This window comes from Schistocerca serialis, chromosome 11 (genome assembly GCF_023864345.2).
Source record: "Schistocerca serialis cubense isolate TAMUIC-IGC-003099 chromosome 11, iqSchSeri2.2, whole genome shotgun sequence".
Taxonomy (NCBI): domain Eukaryota; kingdom Metazoa; phylum Arthropoda; class Insecta; order Orthoptera; family Acrididae; genus Schistocerca; species Schistocerca serialis.
In genome coordinates, this window is record NC_064648.1 from 36136052 (window position 1) to 36151991 (window position 15940).

General features: G+C 43.2%; 1 protein-coding gene across 8 annotated transcripts in view; it reads right to left on the reverse strand.

Moving 5' to 3' along the window:
* Nucleotides 1–15940, reverse strand: part of LOC126426860 (uncharacterized) — a 156399-nt gene that overhangs the window by 85208 nt on the left and 55251 nt on the right. For all 8 annotated transcript variants that reach the window (XM_050088890.1, XM_050088891.1, XM_050088889.1 and 5 more), the window contains one exon: nucleotides 4927–5004. In XM_050088890.1, coding sequence (XP_049944847.1) covers nucleotides 4927–5004 — 78 coding nt within the window. The remainder of the gene's footprint in view (nucleotides 1–4926; nucleotides 5005–15940) is intronic.

Genomic DNA, 15940 nt, shown 5'->3' on the forward strand with positions numbered 1-15940 from the left:
TAAAGTGAAGGATCAGAGCAGAGGAGGGAGCTTTACAGTCTGGGGAATGTTTTCGTGGCATACCTCAGTGATCTCGTCACTCCGGAAGCGAGTACGCACCTATCCTCGGGGACCGAGTCCACCCCTAGGTGCCGCAGCTTTTCCCTCGGCACGACGTCATCTACTGGCAGGGCAGTGTGACGTGTTCGCAGCTCGCAGCGTACGTGTGTGGGTCGAGGAGCACCGGGACGAGTTTACCGTAACCCACGGCTACCAAACTCCCCAAGATTTAACACCAGTCTTTAATCTGCAGGACCACCTCGATCGGTCTTTTTGCGCCGCGGATCTTCGATCGAGAAATCTAGTGCGGCTGGCCACTGCACCAGAGTCGGCGTCGCTTCACATCCGTGTCGGTGCCTTCGGAACCTCGCCGACTATCTTCCCGCACGTATCGTAGCAGTCCCCACTACGAAAGGCGATTATTCGTGCTTTTGACAGTGTAGCCTATCCCCCGTGTTATTCAATATGTACACTGAACAACCAGTAAAGGAAACCAAAGGAAAATTTGGAGTAGGAATTGAAGTACAGGAAGAAAAAATCAAAACTTTGCAGTTTGCTTATGACACTGTAATCCTCTCGTAGATAGCAAACGACTTGGCACAGCAGTTGAACAGAATGGACAGTGTCATGAAAGGAGGATATAAGATGATGATCAACAAAAGCAAAATGATAATGAAATGTAATCAAATTAAATCGAGTGATGCTGAGGGAATTAGATTAGGAAATGAGACACTTAAAGTAGTAAAGGAGTTTTGCTATTTAGTCAACAAAATTACCGACGACGGATGAAGTAGAGAGGATATAAAATGTAGCCTGCCGACGGCAAGAAAAGCTTTTCTAAAGAAGATGCATTGTCTGGTACCGAGCGCCGCGGGTTTCGAATCCGCGCCGGACGGCACGGAACTCGACGACCGCTAGAGGTCTCTGCAGCAGTCGCGCCGTACACCGTGGCTGCGCGCGATCCCGGCCCCGAGTCTAACGTGAGGACGCCACTGTGGAGCACGCGGTCCCGGCAGCCGGTAGCGACGTACCCTGTCGGGTATGAAGTCGCCCGCCTCTCACTCGGCGAAGCAGTCTGGTATTCGCATCGAGTCTTTCGGTATTTCGCTTACAGACATCGTGTTTACGTCACGTGTGCCACTGTCGATCTCGGTGTCCGGCTCGATCGTCCATCCTCGCGCCCGTCCTCCCATTCCCGTTCGTCCGTCTCGTCTGTTCGCGGGCCGCTCCCGTCCGGTCCCGCTGCGTTTTCGTTAGCGGCAACCCCGTGACCGTTCCTTTCACTGTTACGACACATTTGGTAACACTGAATTTAGATTTAAGTGTCAGAAGTGTTTTCTTCAGTTATTTGCCCGGAGTGTAACCACATACGGAAGTGAAAAATGGACGGTAAACAGTTTAGATAAAAAGAGAATAGAAGGTTGCGAAATGTGACGCTACACAAGAATGGCGAAGATTAGATGGGTCAATCGTGCAACTAATGGGGAAGTACTGAATAGGGTAGGCGAGAATTTTGTGACACAACTCGACCAAAAGAAGGGATCGGGATATGGCACGACACGTTCTGAGACGTCAAGGGATTGGAGGGAAGTGTGGGAAGGGAAAAATCATAGAGGGAGACGAAGAGACGAATACAGTAAGCCGATTCAGAAGGACGTACGTTGCTGTAGTAATTTGGAGATGAAGACGCTCACACAGGACAGAGTAGTAAGGAGAACTGCATCAAAACAGTCTTCTGACTGAAGATAACAACAACAAGAGTTAAAAATTATCGATAATATTGATCGACCTAATGATTTTGCTAAATAAGGACAAACTGCAAGAAAAGAGAATAAGGAGCAAACACGATCATACGATCGTACGGCCAGAGATGCATTACGAGGAAAGTACGCCCACTCGAATGTGGGGGTGTAAAATCTTTGAAAATGAACGTTTCAACGATTGGAAGGACACACGAGAAACATCAGGCAAACGGGGACATTGTGTGTGTACCGGTGTTCTAGTGGTACGACAGTGTGCGGCGACCGCCTCGTGTGACTGGGCACCCTTCCACGACAGGCCCGTCTGCACTGCCTCCCCTGCTGGAATATGCAGTACAGAGGGCAATTCGGCTCCTACACTGCAGTTCTCCAGTTCACTGCCTTCTCGAGTGTGGAGCTAAAACGGCGACAAGTGGTAAATCTCGGTCCTAATCCCGGTCTGCTGTTAAACCTGGGACGAAATAACAACAATACTGATAAGGGTAGATTGCTATTAACCACAAAGAGGTGACACTGAGCAGCAGACAGGTATGTTTAAAAGTAGGCTAAACTATGAAATCGAGTCTTTCTTCCGTTAGTGCCTGGAGACGACAGTAGCCTCGTGTGTGTGAGTGAGTAGTGCTCCTATGTGTTTGTTTAGACACACGAAAAAAGATTTCAAGTGGAGAAAGAAGGATAGGAAGAAAAATGAAAGCAAATGAAGAAGTTGGTATTATGTTAAAAGTTGTGTGATGAAGGACTGACATTAAAAAATTACGTTTAAATCAATTATCTGAATAAAAATGACGATCAAAGTCATTTTGACAAAAATTTAAAAATAAATAAACTTACGGCACCTGACAAGTTTCGAATGTATAACTTCCTGCATGCGAAGCTGTTATCCTGTCCATTATACAACACAACCACACCACACAATGAGACTATTTTAGGGCTACCGAGTGTCGCGCAAAATATCGAATTTTTTTTCTTCAATTACTCGCAAACGAGGGCCCTGGTGGTAAATGGCTGCAGTGTATGATACCTGGGGATCTTAACCTACATCAAACGTACAGATAGTTTCAAAAAGTTGATTGCACTGCTAGAGACCTCTCCTTGTCAGACTACACTTACCCATCGTGTGTAAGTGTTACTCAGAGTTCCCACGAGCAGTCACGAGTCCCATCACAGGTTTACTCTGTCTCCATTCCGGTTCAGAATTATACAACTTCTGTTTGAAACACAGCTTCGGCATCGGTAGCGTGCCACGTTTTTGGACCGTACTCCAATATTCTACATACTGCCTCCTAGTACAATATTCTACATGCTGCCTCCTGATCTAGCTAAATAGTTCCGATTTTAAAATTGCCTTAGTGATGCTTAGGACATAGACTTGGCCAGTCTATGAGGGTGGTTTGATAAGCACGGTAAAAGAAGAATAAATGTTTGTTTTGTAAACAACTCACCTTACACCTACACACAGTCTCCTTTGAGGGGTATACACTCGTTCCAGCAATCCTCTGGCTTTTTCATCCCATCGAAAAAATTGGTTCCGTCAAACTCTGTAAAACACTTGTTAACTGCATTTATCACTTCCTCATTTTATGAAAATTTCTTCCTACAAAGTCAAAGTTCCAAGTTACAGAACACGAAGAAGTTAAACCTTGGTCTTTTTTCAGCCAACATAAGTTTCAAACAATCTAACAATGAGATACAATAGGATCCAGTTACAGTTCTACTTTTTCCAGGTAAACTATGAGGATCATTCATTTGGAATCCGAAAAAGCAGTTGCCGTCACCATACCGGCTGACGAAACGGTCTCTGCTTTCTTCGGTGCACTTTCACCGACCTTTGTCCATTGTTCTGACCGATGTTTTGACTCTGGTTTCAACGACAGCCACAAACCGGCATAAAAAGTCTTGCGGATTGAGATTCGACATCACCAGACATTGTGCCAAATCGCTGAGTCTGATTCACTTTCTGTCTACGGTATGCGCGCACCTCGCATACAGCTTCTTCACAGATAACCCTCCGTGCAGGATATTGTGCACTTGCTCAGTTGAGATGCCCACGGTCTCAGCACACACTCAATTTTTTTCAGCTGTCTCGCATTACCACTATTGTGGATTTTACGAACGGTTTCTTTTGCAGTGACCTCAATCCGATAGCCGGAGTGCACTCCGTCTTCGGTTCTTGTCCGATCCTGTTTAAATTTGTTAATCCGAATGTGAAAGATCTTCAACGACTGTGCAGAGTCCGAGTGAACTTTATCCAATTCTGTATTGAATTGTGAGGCAGTCCAATGCTTTGAATGAAAATTTTAATAACACCACAAAACTCTGTTTCCTGCACTTTCGATCAGAGTCGACACACTGATCGATTTGAACAGATCGGGCCAACTAATCACAAAGGCACATCAAAAATGTAAAATTCTTTCACGAAAATTTACCGGGCTTACGAAACCACCCAAGTATTAGTTTGTCATTGCCAGTAATTCTGGAATGAAACTAACCCTCACTGTCCTCCAAGCATTAGCTGTACTAATGAACAAAACAAGCTATATCCCATACCAAATATTTGATGAATGAATGTTTAATAAATAAACTAATTAATGATGCTTCTGCTCACAGACATACAAACTTGCCACTAAGCACTTCTACAAAGTGAAGTCACATGCATCTACCACTGTCCTTCACCAGACACGACAATACGAACGGTGCACTGGTCGACACACAGATTTTATTCTCAGCAGTCACGTGGTAGTTACGTTACTGATCGAGGTGGGCGATTACGATCTTCAATATCTTACCACGATACTCTGTGTACGGCGCTCGTCCCTGTTCGTTCTTCAGCATTACACTTTAATAAGGTATGCCATTTTACGTATTTCACTTTATTGGTGATTACATTTAGAGGCCTATGTTTATACAGTTTCAATTTTCTAGTCTCGTCTATAAAAAATGCCTGGCACCAGACATTGAGACACCAAGAAAAGGAATGTGTGCTTTAAAAACTCTCACATTAAATAAAAACTTGTATGCATCACTCTTAGAACTTCTGAAGGTTCCTTTGGTACAGGAAAGCAATTAAAAGAAGAGTAGGACGTACAAGTACCGGTGTGGAAACAAGACTATCGTGCAGTCGCCTTACCTTGGACATCAGGTCACCGACGAGCTCGTCTCCGCAGTCGTAAAATTCGGGCGACTTCATCGTGTCACTCCAGGTGACCTGCAGACAAAACAAACACACCCTGTAGCACAATGCTTTTAACGACGACAGCTGCTTAACTACTATGCACGACACAAAATTCCACTACATTATTTAACAATATACACATAAAGAAGTACAGTAGGGTCATTCCGTGCCAAGTGGAGCACGGGTCCCCGCTCGACCACCTCTGAATCCGATGAAACTTCTCAGGAATGTTCCCCTATGTCTCTGACAGATACGTACAAACTTTCAGCTCGATAACTCCTCCGGTTCCATTTCTACAGCCTATCGTAGTGAGATATACGAAGCCTACGCCTTCTACACGTGTGACGAAGTGCCGACTTCGGATAACTTCTGTGAAAATATTTGAGAAGGAAAGTTGCTACTCACCATATAGGGGAAATGCTGAGTTGCGATAGGCGCAACATGAAGATTCACACAATTATAGCTTTCGGCCTTTAAGGCCTTTGTCAGCAATAGACATACATACACACACGCGCACTTGTGTGTGTGTGTGTGTGTGTGTGTGTGTGTGTGTGTGCGTGTGTCTATTGCTGACAAAGGCCTTAAAGGCCGAAAGCTATAATTGTGTGAATCTTCTTGTTGCGTCTATCGCAACTCAGCATTTCCCCTATATGGTGAGTAGCAACTTTCCTTCTCAAATATTGTTACATTCCATGCTGGATTTTACATTGTTTAACTTCTGTGAAAGGTACTTTTTTAACTTATAAGTCCCTGCTTTTGTACATTTAAACAAATTTCAGGGCGAGGAAAGCCGTTACCGAACCCTCGGGCCACAGATGTGTGGCTCCGAGTGCAGTCGGAGACGGCACGCTGACACGAGTTGACCGTGTACGAGCGTAAAAAACCCTCATTTGAACACAGTCCAGCAGCGTCTACAGGGACGAGAGGGCCACGCCGGAGGACCGACTGGACACGGGGCGGCACGCGGCTTCTACGAGCCCGGGCTTCCACCGCCGTACCTCGCATTAGTCCCGAGTCCTCCTCTCGGGACTCTGTACTTCTCCGTCGACGGTCTGCCTCCCGGCCCACTGTGGCGGTTCCGGAGGGCAGTGGAACGGGACCCGGGCAATACGGTGGCCCGCCCTCCCGTGACGGAGCGGACGCCCGGGTGTCGTACTCCGTTCCTAGACCTGTGAGTATAGTACCTTCTACGCAATGTCTTGCATAGCTTTAATTTGCAAACGGATAGGATTCAAAAGTTTCAGACTAGTATTCTAATCGTAAGCCAATAACTATCCACTTTCTTTTAAAACCGACTGCAGGGAAGAAAACAAAAATGACACGTAGATGAGTACACAATTTTTCTTTAAAATTATATATAAGGGAAAAGTAACAATATTATGAAAAGGAAAGTTGCTACACGCCTTATAGCAGAGATGCTGAGTTACAGATAGGCACGGCAAAAAGACTGTCACAAATTGTCTTTTTGTTGGGCCTATCTACGACTCGGCATCTCTGCTATACGGTGATGAACAACTTTTGTTTTTGTAATACTGTTACATTCCATTCTCAATTTTCCATTGTTATATAAGGGAAAAGAATATGCAGGATGTACGCAAAGTCCAGGAACACTTTCAATTATTTATTGCTCCAGAACAAAACATTGTACAGATACATATTGAAAAGAAACTCTGAAAGTCGTTTTTACAATCATTCGATACGCGAACCACGAGTGACCCGGCCGATGTCAATACGGTAACTGAATTCTTGCCGTACCCGTCCCAGCACGGCATCGTCGACTGTGGCAGTCGCTTCCCGAACTGTCTCCCGGAGCTCTTCCACATCACGTGCTAGAGGCGGCACACGCATCAGATCTTTAATGTGTCCCCACAAAAAAAGTCACACGGAGCGAGATCTGCAGCACGGCCGATCCGTCGATGCTGCAGCTCTGTGTTCAGGTACCCACAAACTTCGAGACAAAAATGGGGTGGAGCCCCATCCTGCTGAAAGATGAAGGGAGAGTCCGATTGTATTTCAGGTATCAGCCATTGCTGTAACATTTCCAAGTAGAAATATCCAGTGACAGTGCCCTCAGCGAAGAAGTTTTTGACGTGGCGAGGCACAAAAAACATTTACCTCTGGGGAATCACGCTCGAATTCAACGCATTCGTGTGGATGCTTTGTATCCCAGATTCGACAATTATACCTGTTCACTTTCCCATTAGTGTGAAAAGTGATTTCGTTGCTAAAAATTAAGAGATCAACAATGCCATCACTATCCTCATTCAATTGTTGCAACTGCGAACAAAACTCAAAATGCTTGTCTTTGTCATCATCACTGAGCTTCTGCACTAGCTCCAATTTGAATGGTTTCACTGACAGCTTCTGTCGCAGGACTTTGCACACTGTCATTGGAACCATTTCGAGTTCACGGGATGCACGACGCACCGATTTCTTTGGACTCCTTACGAATCTCTCTCGTACGTGCTCCACATTCACTTCACTCACACTGGGACGTCCACATCTCTTTGCCAGGCACAAGCGACCCTACATAACAAATTTGTTGTGCCAGTGGTAAATGACCTTCCTTATTGGTGACTTCTTACCGTACTTCGTTCTAAACATCCGTTGAACAGTTGTAGCACACTCGTTTTTGTCAAACTCCAACACACAGAAAGCTCGCTCCGCACCTGAACTCGCCATGTTTGCGACCACTGCTGACTGTCGGCAAATTACCAAACTATGCTGTGGCGGTATATATGGAAAAAAAAAAAGAAACTATCAGGGATTCTCTTCAAAACGACATATGTATGACATCTGTAAAATGTTTGGTTCTTGTGCAATAAATAATTGAAAGTGTTCCCGGACTTTATGTACACTCTGTATATGGGAACAACACTTTGTCTAATGGTTTTAATGCCCTGTAATTGCAACTAAAACTTGCTACAAGAAAGAAAATGAAACTGCACATAATTTTCTTTCTTGCAGCTGATTTTAACAGAAAACCTGTACAATGTGGGTTAAAAATTATATAGCCTATGTCCATCTAAATGTTTACATGAATACAATGTAAAAATTTGAAGTTAATTGGTCAAAACCTGTTAAGAAATTTGCTAACAACCTTTACCATTTTTATATTTGTTTATTAAAGTATAGCGTAAAAATCTGAAAATAACTAGTCAAGAACTCTTGGAGACCTTTTTATATGTTGTATATACATTTAGTTACAATGCGAATTTATAAAAATTTAGCCTATGTCCATCCAAATATTATTAGACTATTGTGCAAAAATTGTGAAATAAAGAATTTGAGAACTTTTCAAGATTTTTATTAAAAATACTTCCCCGTGATATGGTATATATATTTATATACCATATATTTTAAAGAAATATATGGTCGATGTCCAACTGAACATTTAGTAAGTATCTCAAATAAATCGTTGAATAATTTTTCAAGATATTGCTAACAATGTTTCCTCTTTATATCTTTTGCTTGTGCCTTTTTCCCGCAGTGACGCAGGGTCAGCATGGTTAATCGGATTTGGCAAGGTTAATTTGAGGGGTGGCCGGATGCTCTGCCTGCCACCAGATGTTTCCCCTTTTTTAATATATATATATATATATATATATATATATATATATATATATATATATATACCCCTCAAATTAACCTTGCCAAATCCGATTAACCATGCTGACCCTGCGTCACTGCGGGAAAAAGGCACAAGCAAAAGATATAAAGAGGAAACATTGTTAGCAATATCTTGAAAAATTATTCAACGATTTATTTGAGATACTTACTAAATGTTCAGTTGGACATCGACCATATATTTCTTTAAAATATATGGTATATAAATATATATACCATATCACGGGGAAGTATTTTTAATAAAAATCTTGAAAAGTTCTCAAATTCTTTATATATATATATATATATATATAGACAGAAAATTATTTGGGCAAAAATTCATGACTGGGTAGTTGGTCAAGCTGAAAAACCAAAGAAAACTGGAACCACATGGTCTGATGAAAGGAAAAGAGCTCATTCCGAGAGAATGAAAACAATTTGGGCAGAGAGAAAGTCTAAAAGAAAATAACTGAATGCCCCGTGATTGTACTTCGCGTGGTCCAGTAGGGCCCAAAAGTGAATAATAATAATAATAATACAAAGATGATGTGACTTACCAAATGAAAGTGCTGGCAGATCGACCATATCATTAATTTTAACCATATATATATATATATATATATATATATATATATATAAAAAACAAAGATGAGGTGACTTACCGAACAAAAGCGCTGGCAGGTCGATAGACACACAAACAAACACAAACACACACACAAAATTCAAGCTTTCGCAACAAACTGTTGCCTCATCAGGAAAGAGGGAAGGAGAGGGGAAGACGAAAGGAAGTGGGGTTCCCCTCTCCTTCCCTCTTTCCTGATGAGGCAACAGTTTGTTGCGAAAGCTTGAATTTTGTGTGTGTGTTTGTGTTTGTTTGTGTGTCTATCGACCTGCCAGCGCTTTTGTTCGGTAAGTCACCTCATCTTTGTTTTTATATATAATTTTTCCCACGTGGAATGTTTCCTTCCATTATATATATATATATATATATATATATATATATATATATATATATATATTCCACGTAGGAAAAATATATCTAAAAACAAAGATGATGTGACTTACCAAATGAAAGTGCTGCCAGGTCGACACACACACAAACAAACACAAACATACACACAAAATTCAAGCTTTCGCAACAAACTGTTGCCTCATCAGGAAAGAGGGAAGGAGAGGGAAAGACGAAAGGATGTGGGTTTTAAGGGAGGGGGTAAGGAGTCATTCCAATCCCGGGAGCGGAAAGACTTACCTTAGGGGGAAAAAAGGACGGGTATACACGCGCACACACACACACACATATCCATCCACACATATACAGACACAAGCAGACATATTTTAAATATGTCCTGATGAGGTAACAGTTTGTTGCGAAAGCTTGAATTTTGTGTGTATGTTTGTGTTTGTTTGTGTGTCTGTCGACCTGCCAGAACTTTCATTTGGTAAGTCACACAAGATGATGTGACTTACCAAATGAAAGTGCTGGCAGGTCGGAGCCAGAGGGTAGGATGGTGGTTAGGGGATTTCATAGGGATGAACTAACAGGTTACGAAGGTTAGGTGGACAGCGGAAAGACACTCTTGGTGAAATGAGATCCATCCTTCATGAAATCCTCCCTATGTTTGTGCAAACATTTATTACACTATCCTGTAAAAATTGAAGTAAACCAATAAAGAACTTATCGAGATTCTTGCAACAATGTTAAATGACAACTTGTCTTTATGTATTACTAAACATTATTGATGATAACAGTCCGCAGCTCGTGGTCTCGCAGTAGCGTTCTCGCTTCCTGAGCACAGGGTCCCGGGTTCGATTCCTGGCAGGGTCAAAGATTTTCACCTGCCTTGAGATGACTGGGTGTTTGTGTTGTCCTCATCACTCGACGCTGGTCACAGGAACAGCATTTGGCCACCCCACCAACTAATCCCACCAAATCCATTGATAACACAGTAGACCCCACAAGTCGGGATAAGAGAGAGAGAGAGAGAGTATACATTATAACACTGCTGCTACAAGCCACGTAATTAACAAAACATTTTTTCAATTCCTGAATCTGGATAATCAGATAGGTTGCAGAAGCAGTGACTAATGACGGGGATTCCCAATTTCTCGTTTTATGCTAGATGGCAGGTTAATGAGTACCCCTACCGCCACAATACTGAGCGATGGACAAGAAGTCAAAGTCAACATGAAAATTGTTGTTGTGTCTCGCATTACCACCGTATATCGTAGCTCATAGATACGGAGAAGGAAAGACGAAAGGATGTGGGTTTTAAGGGAGAGGGTAAGGAGTCATTCCAATCCCGGGAGCGGAAAGACTTACCTTAGGGGGAAAAAAGGACAGGTATACACTCGCACACACACACATATCCCCGGATATGAATCGTTCAATTCAAATTTTGTTACCTGTATTTTGTGACCGTTGTGGCTTTGGATGTCTCTCGAACTTCTGCTCCACCTGTTATTGCATTGAAATTTATAATTGCTGCACCACATTTCTACAAAATAACTTGCAAAATTCCAGCTGAGTTAACAGCACATGTATTCACAAAACATACTTTATCCAGACTACATCCATAACTTCTCAGTTCAGTTCAATATACCAAATCGGAATGAATAACGAATATCACTTTAATGTTTATAGTGAACTAACTTATTTTGTTCACATACGTACGCCACAGGTGGCAACTGGTGGCCCACAGGCCGGATTCGGCCCGCAATCGCTTTCGATACTGCTCGCAGAAGAAACTCGTGGGATAAAGTGAGGCACTCACACTGTACTCTGCCCAGCACGCAGTTTCGCATATTTCCGCTGTCGCCTCAGGTTGGCGGCTCGTAATACAGACCGGTGAAAATTTGCTTACTCTACCGTCGGTGGATTTAAACGTTAAAGGAAGACACGTGACCAGTCTGACCGTGAAGTTATGTCCCGTGTGGGAACACCTCACTACGTCAGAGGGGTACAGGGAGAGTATTTTTGCCTCTGGATCAGTGCTGACAGTGCACTTACACACTTACTGCCTACTCTGTGCCACATACTACTATATCACATACAACGATAGGAGGTGACGACGACACGGAAATTATCGAGTACTCACAAAATGTGCCGGTTTGAACAATGGAAACAGGGGCCTTAACCTGGTGAACAAACTAGTTATCTTTGTTCCCAGTGGCATCAATTTTACTGTTTTTTGGGGGAACGTAAAGTGAATGTATTTTCAAAAATGTGTGTATTGAGGCATAATTTGTTAGTGTGGCTTTTCAGAAAAGGGATTCCATTTGATATCGGTTCATTAGCCTACTATTATTATTATTCTCGTGTCAGAAACATACAGGTACACGCATGTACTTTTGACCAAAACTTGGCCACTTCGAGTGCATTTTCTGTCGCTTGTTGACGATCGTCTTCTGTACACGAGACTGGGCACAATCGACACCAAAGTAAGTGCCAAACTGTCTGTTCTTCTCCACAGTCACACCGAATATCATCTGTATCAGTGTATCCCCATCTTGCCAAGTTAGTTATTCGTCTTCCAACTCTGGATCTCAGTCTATTCAGGGACTACCACGTCGTCCATTCCCCGTCATGGCCTGGAGATAAAGCTACAACAATTCTTTTCCAGCCAGGGGAAGGTGGGTCGTAGCCCTCCTTAGCTGTAAACTAGCTTTTTCAGCTGTGGTTCTAAGTTCCTCTGATGAACTTCCTCGACTTTAGTTGTTGCAGATGCGGTTCGTGCCCTTACAGAGGATGGGTAGTTTCCCGTTCCACTCCCTTTCTTTCCTTGTTCGCAGCTGTCTCTCTTCGAACAGGTGGTGGTGCTATTCCCGTGAGACGGTAAAGCCATTCGACTGGAGTGGATTTCGAGCAGCCTGTTATAATTCTGCAGGTTTCGTCTAGAGCTACATCCACGGGTTTGGCACGAGTTGAATTATACCAAACAGGACAGGTATACTCTGCCGTAGAATAGCATACTGCCACTGCAGATGGTCGGATTGTTTCAGATTGACTACCCCACTGTGATCTGGCCAGTTTCCGTAGGAGATTGATCCCGGTGGAAACTTTCAACTTCCATTTCATGCAGTGCTTTCTGAAAGTGAGACACGTGTCAAGTGTCAGTCCTACATATTTTGGAGTCCCGTAGTGTTCCAGTTCGACCCTGACCATACTATTTCCACCTTGCTAGTGCCCTCCTGGTTTCTCAAATGAAAAGAACACACTTTAGGGACTTGAGAGAATTTAACAAAAGCCCATAAAGCCCCACAGATGGTACATTTTTGACTTTATATTCTAGGAGTGTTACTATCACATGGTGAGGAGCCCCACAAACGTAATGAAGTACACGAATGAGGCCGGCGAGTCACCGGAGGTTGGCCGCGCTTCACCTATGCTTTGGAACACTGCACATTTCCGAGGTGCTGCCACCACTGTCATGCATAGTGACACACTCTGTTCCTCAATATAACTCTCTACATGCAAAACAAAAATAACACCCCGACACAATATCTACACCTTTACAGTTGACATCTTATTTTACAACTTTTAGCTACAAGTACCATCCATCAGTAAGTAGATGTGCAGTTACACATCCCTCCTCTGTAGTGGTACACCATGTCATCAAAGGAATCTGGACACCTGGCTGAACATGACTTACAAGTTCGTGGCACCCTCCATCCGTGAATCTGGGATTCAGTACGGTGTTGTCCCACCCTCAGCCTTGACGACAGCTTCCACTCTCGCAGGCATATGTTCCATCAGGGGCTGGAAGATTTCTTGGGGAATGGCAGCCCATTCTTGACGGAGTGCTGCACTGAGGAGAGGTATCGATGTCGGTCGGTGAGGCCTGGCACGAAGTTGGCATTCCAAAACATCTCAAAGGTGTTTTATAGGATTCAGGTCAGGACTCTGTGCAGGCCAGTCCATTACAAGGACGTTATTTAGAAGGAGAGACAGCATTGGTCGTATTTTTTGTTTTATTAACCACAAAATCGATTTTCGGTCACTTAGTGACCATCCTCAGTGCTGTAATATATAATATAAATTGGTAGGCACTGGTGTCAACAAGCTTAGTTCTCAGTTTATGTGATCGCTCTAAGCTTGTTGACACCAGTGCCTACCAATTTATATTATATATTACAGCACTGAGGATGGTCACTAAGTGACCGAAAATCGATTTTGTGGTTAATAAAACAAAAAATACGACCAATGCTGTCTCTCCTTCTAAGTATATCCATTATCTGGTCGTGGTGCACAGGACACTCCATGGAGTCGCCAATCAATAAGGACGTTATTGTCGTGTAACCACTCCGCCACAGGCTGTGAATTACGAACAGGTGCTCGATCGTGTTCAAAGATGCAATCGCCATTCCTGAATTGCTCTTCAACAGTGGGAAGCGAGAAGGTGCTTAAAACATCAATGTAGGTCTGTGTGGTGATAGTACCATGCAAAACAACATGGGGTGCAAGCCACCTCCATGAAAAACCCGACCACACCATCACCACTGCCTCCGAATTTTACTGTCGGCACTACGCACACTGGCAGATGACGTTCACCGGGCATTTGCCATACCCGCACCCTGCCATCGGATCGCCACATTGTGTACTGTGATTCGTCACTCCGCACATCATTTTTCCACTGTTCAATCGCCCAATGCTTATGCTCCTTACACCGAGCGAGGAATCATTTGGCATTTACTGTCGTGATATGTGGCTATGAACAGGTGGTTGACAATGAAATCGAAGTTTTCTCACCTGCCACCTTACTGTCATTGTACTTGTAGGGGATCCTGATGTAGTTTGGTATTCCTGTTTGATGGTTTGGACAGATGTCTGCCTATGACACATTATGACCATCTTCAACTGTCGGTGGCCTCTGTCAGTCAACAGACGAGATTGGCCTGTACACTTTTGTGTTGTAGTGACCCTTCACATTTCCACTTCACTATCACATCGGAAACAGTGGAGCTAGGGATGTTTAGGAGTGTGGAAATCTCACGTACAGACATATAACACAAGTGACACCCAGTCACCTGACTACGTTCGAAGTCCGTGAGTTCTGTGGAGCACCCCATTCTGCTCTCTCACGATATCTGATGACTGCTGAGGTCGCTGATCTGGAGTACCTGGCAGTAGGTGGCAGCACAATGCACCTAATATGAAAAACGTATGTTTTTGGGGGTGTCCGGATACTTTTGATCACATAGTGTACGTACCACCACAGGCCTCTGTTTTACTTAGCTGCTATTTGTTTCTACTACTGCATACTAAGCAGTCTATGACTTAACTGATTTCAAAGACCACTGTAGGATGCCTATATACTGAGAAAGTTAAAAATAAGTGATAAACAAAATTCTCATAAACTTTTAGAAAGAGCCACTAATGAGGCACTTTTTTTCTGTCTGGTGTTGTTCTGGTTCCCTGCTCGATGTCTAGCAGCGATTTGTTAAAAAGAATTTTTGCACCAGCATATGAAACTCCATTCTGAGCTATACAAAGGGATTTACAGCCCATATGGAAAATATTTTTACTTCTCATAGTGTAGGAGTCTGTCCTACATTCACTGTTTTCATTAGCTGTAAATACCATCTGTGCAAAATCTTCATGTGGATGTTGCTGAACAGTTTGATTTTTGTTGTACAGCTAGTTCTAATACAAGCACGAGCAAATTTCAGAGCAGGAAAAAGACTGTACATCTCAAGTCCTCAACATCATTCAGTTACTGGGGATTGCTTCGAAATCCAGCTTTTATCAACCTGACAGCTGCTTAGGACACTGTCAGTCAGCGTGTATTGTCACAGTAGATCTACGACATAATGAAAGATTACGAATTCGCCAAACTCGTCGTAAGTTTGCTCCAAAACAGGAGATATAATGCGGACTTCCAGCATACTCAATGGATATGTCAACGACATGGTTTCCCATAAAGAAATGGTCTTTCACGACTGTTATTTAACATCTGTACTAAAGATAAATCACTTCTGGCGAGAAGTTTCCTTTATACCGACAATCTGGTCTTAGAGAGTCAAAGAAATTTTTTTGAATATTTGATGCCCACCTGACTGACCCACTGAGAATGTTGAATGTCTATTACTCCAGAAAACAACTTCGTCCAAAACCCGGCAGAAATCCAACTTCATGACCGTCATCTTATGCACAAGCAGGTACATCCAAACTCATCATACAGCATGAGGTACAATAAGTACATATAAGCAGCACTGTGGAGGTGGAAGCCAGGAACCAGATCACTGGTAGCACTTGCGGCTCTCGACCAGAAACTGATGACACTGTCGACGTGTAACAGTGTTGCAGAATAAGCCTGGCCAGTCCGGTACAAATCAACCCACAAAAACATACAACATTCAAAGAAAG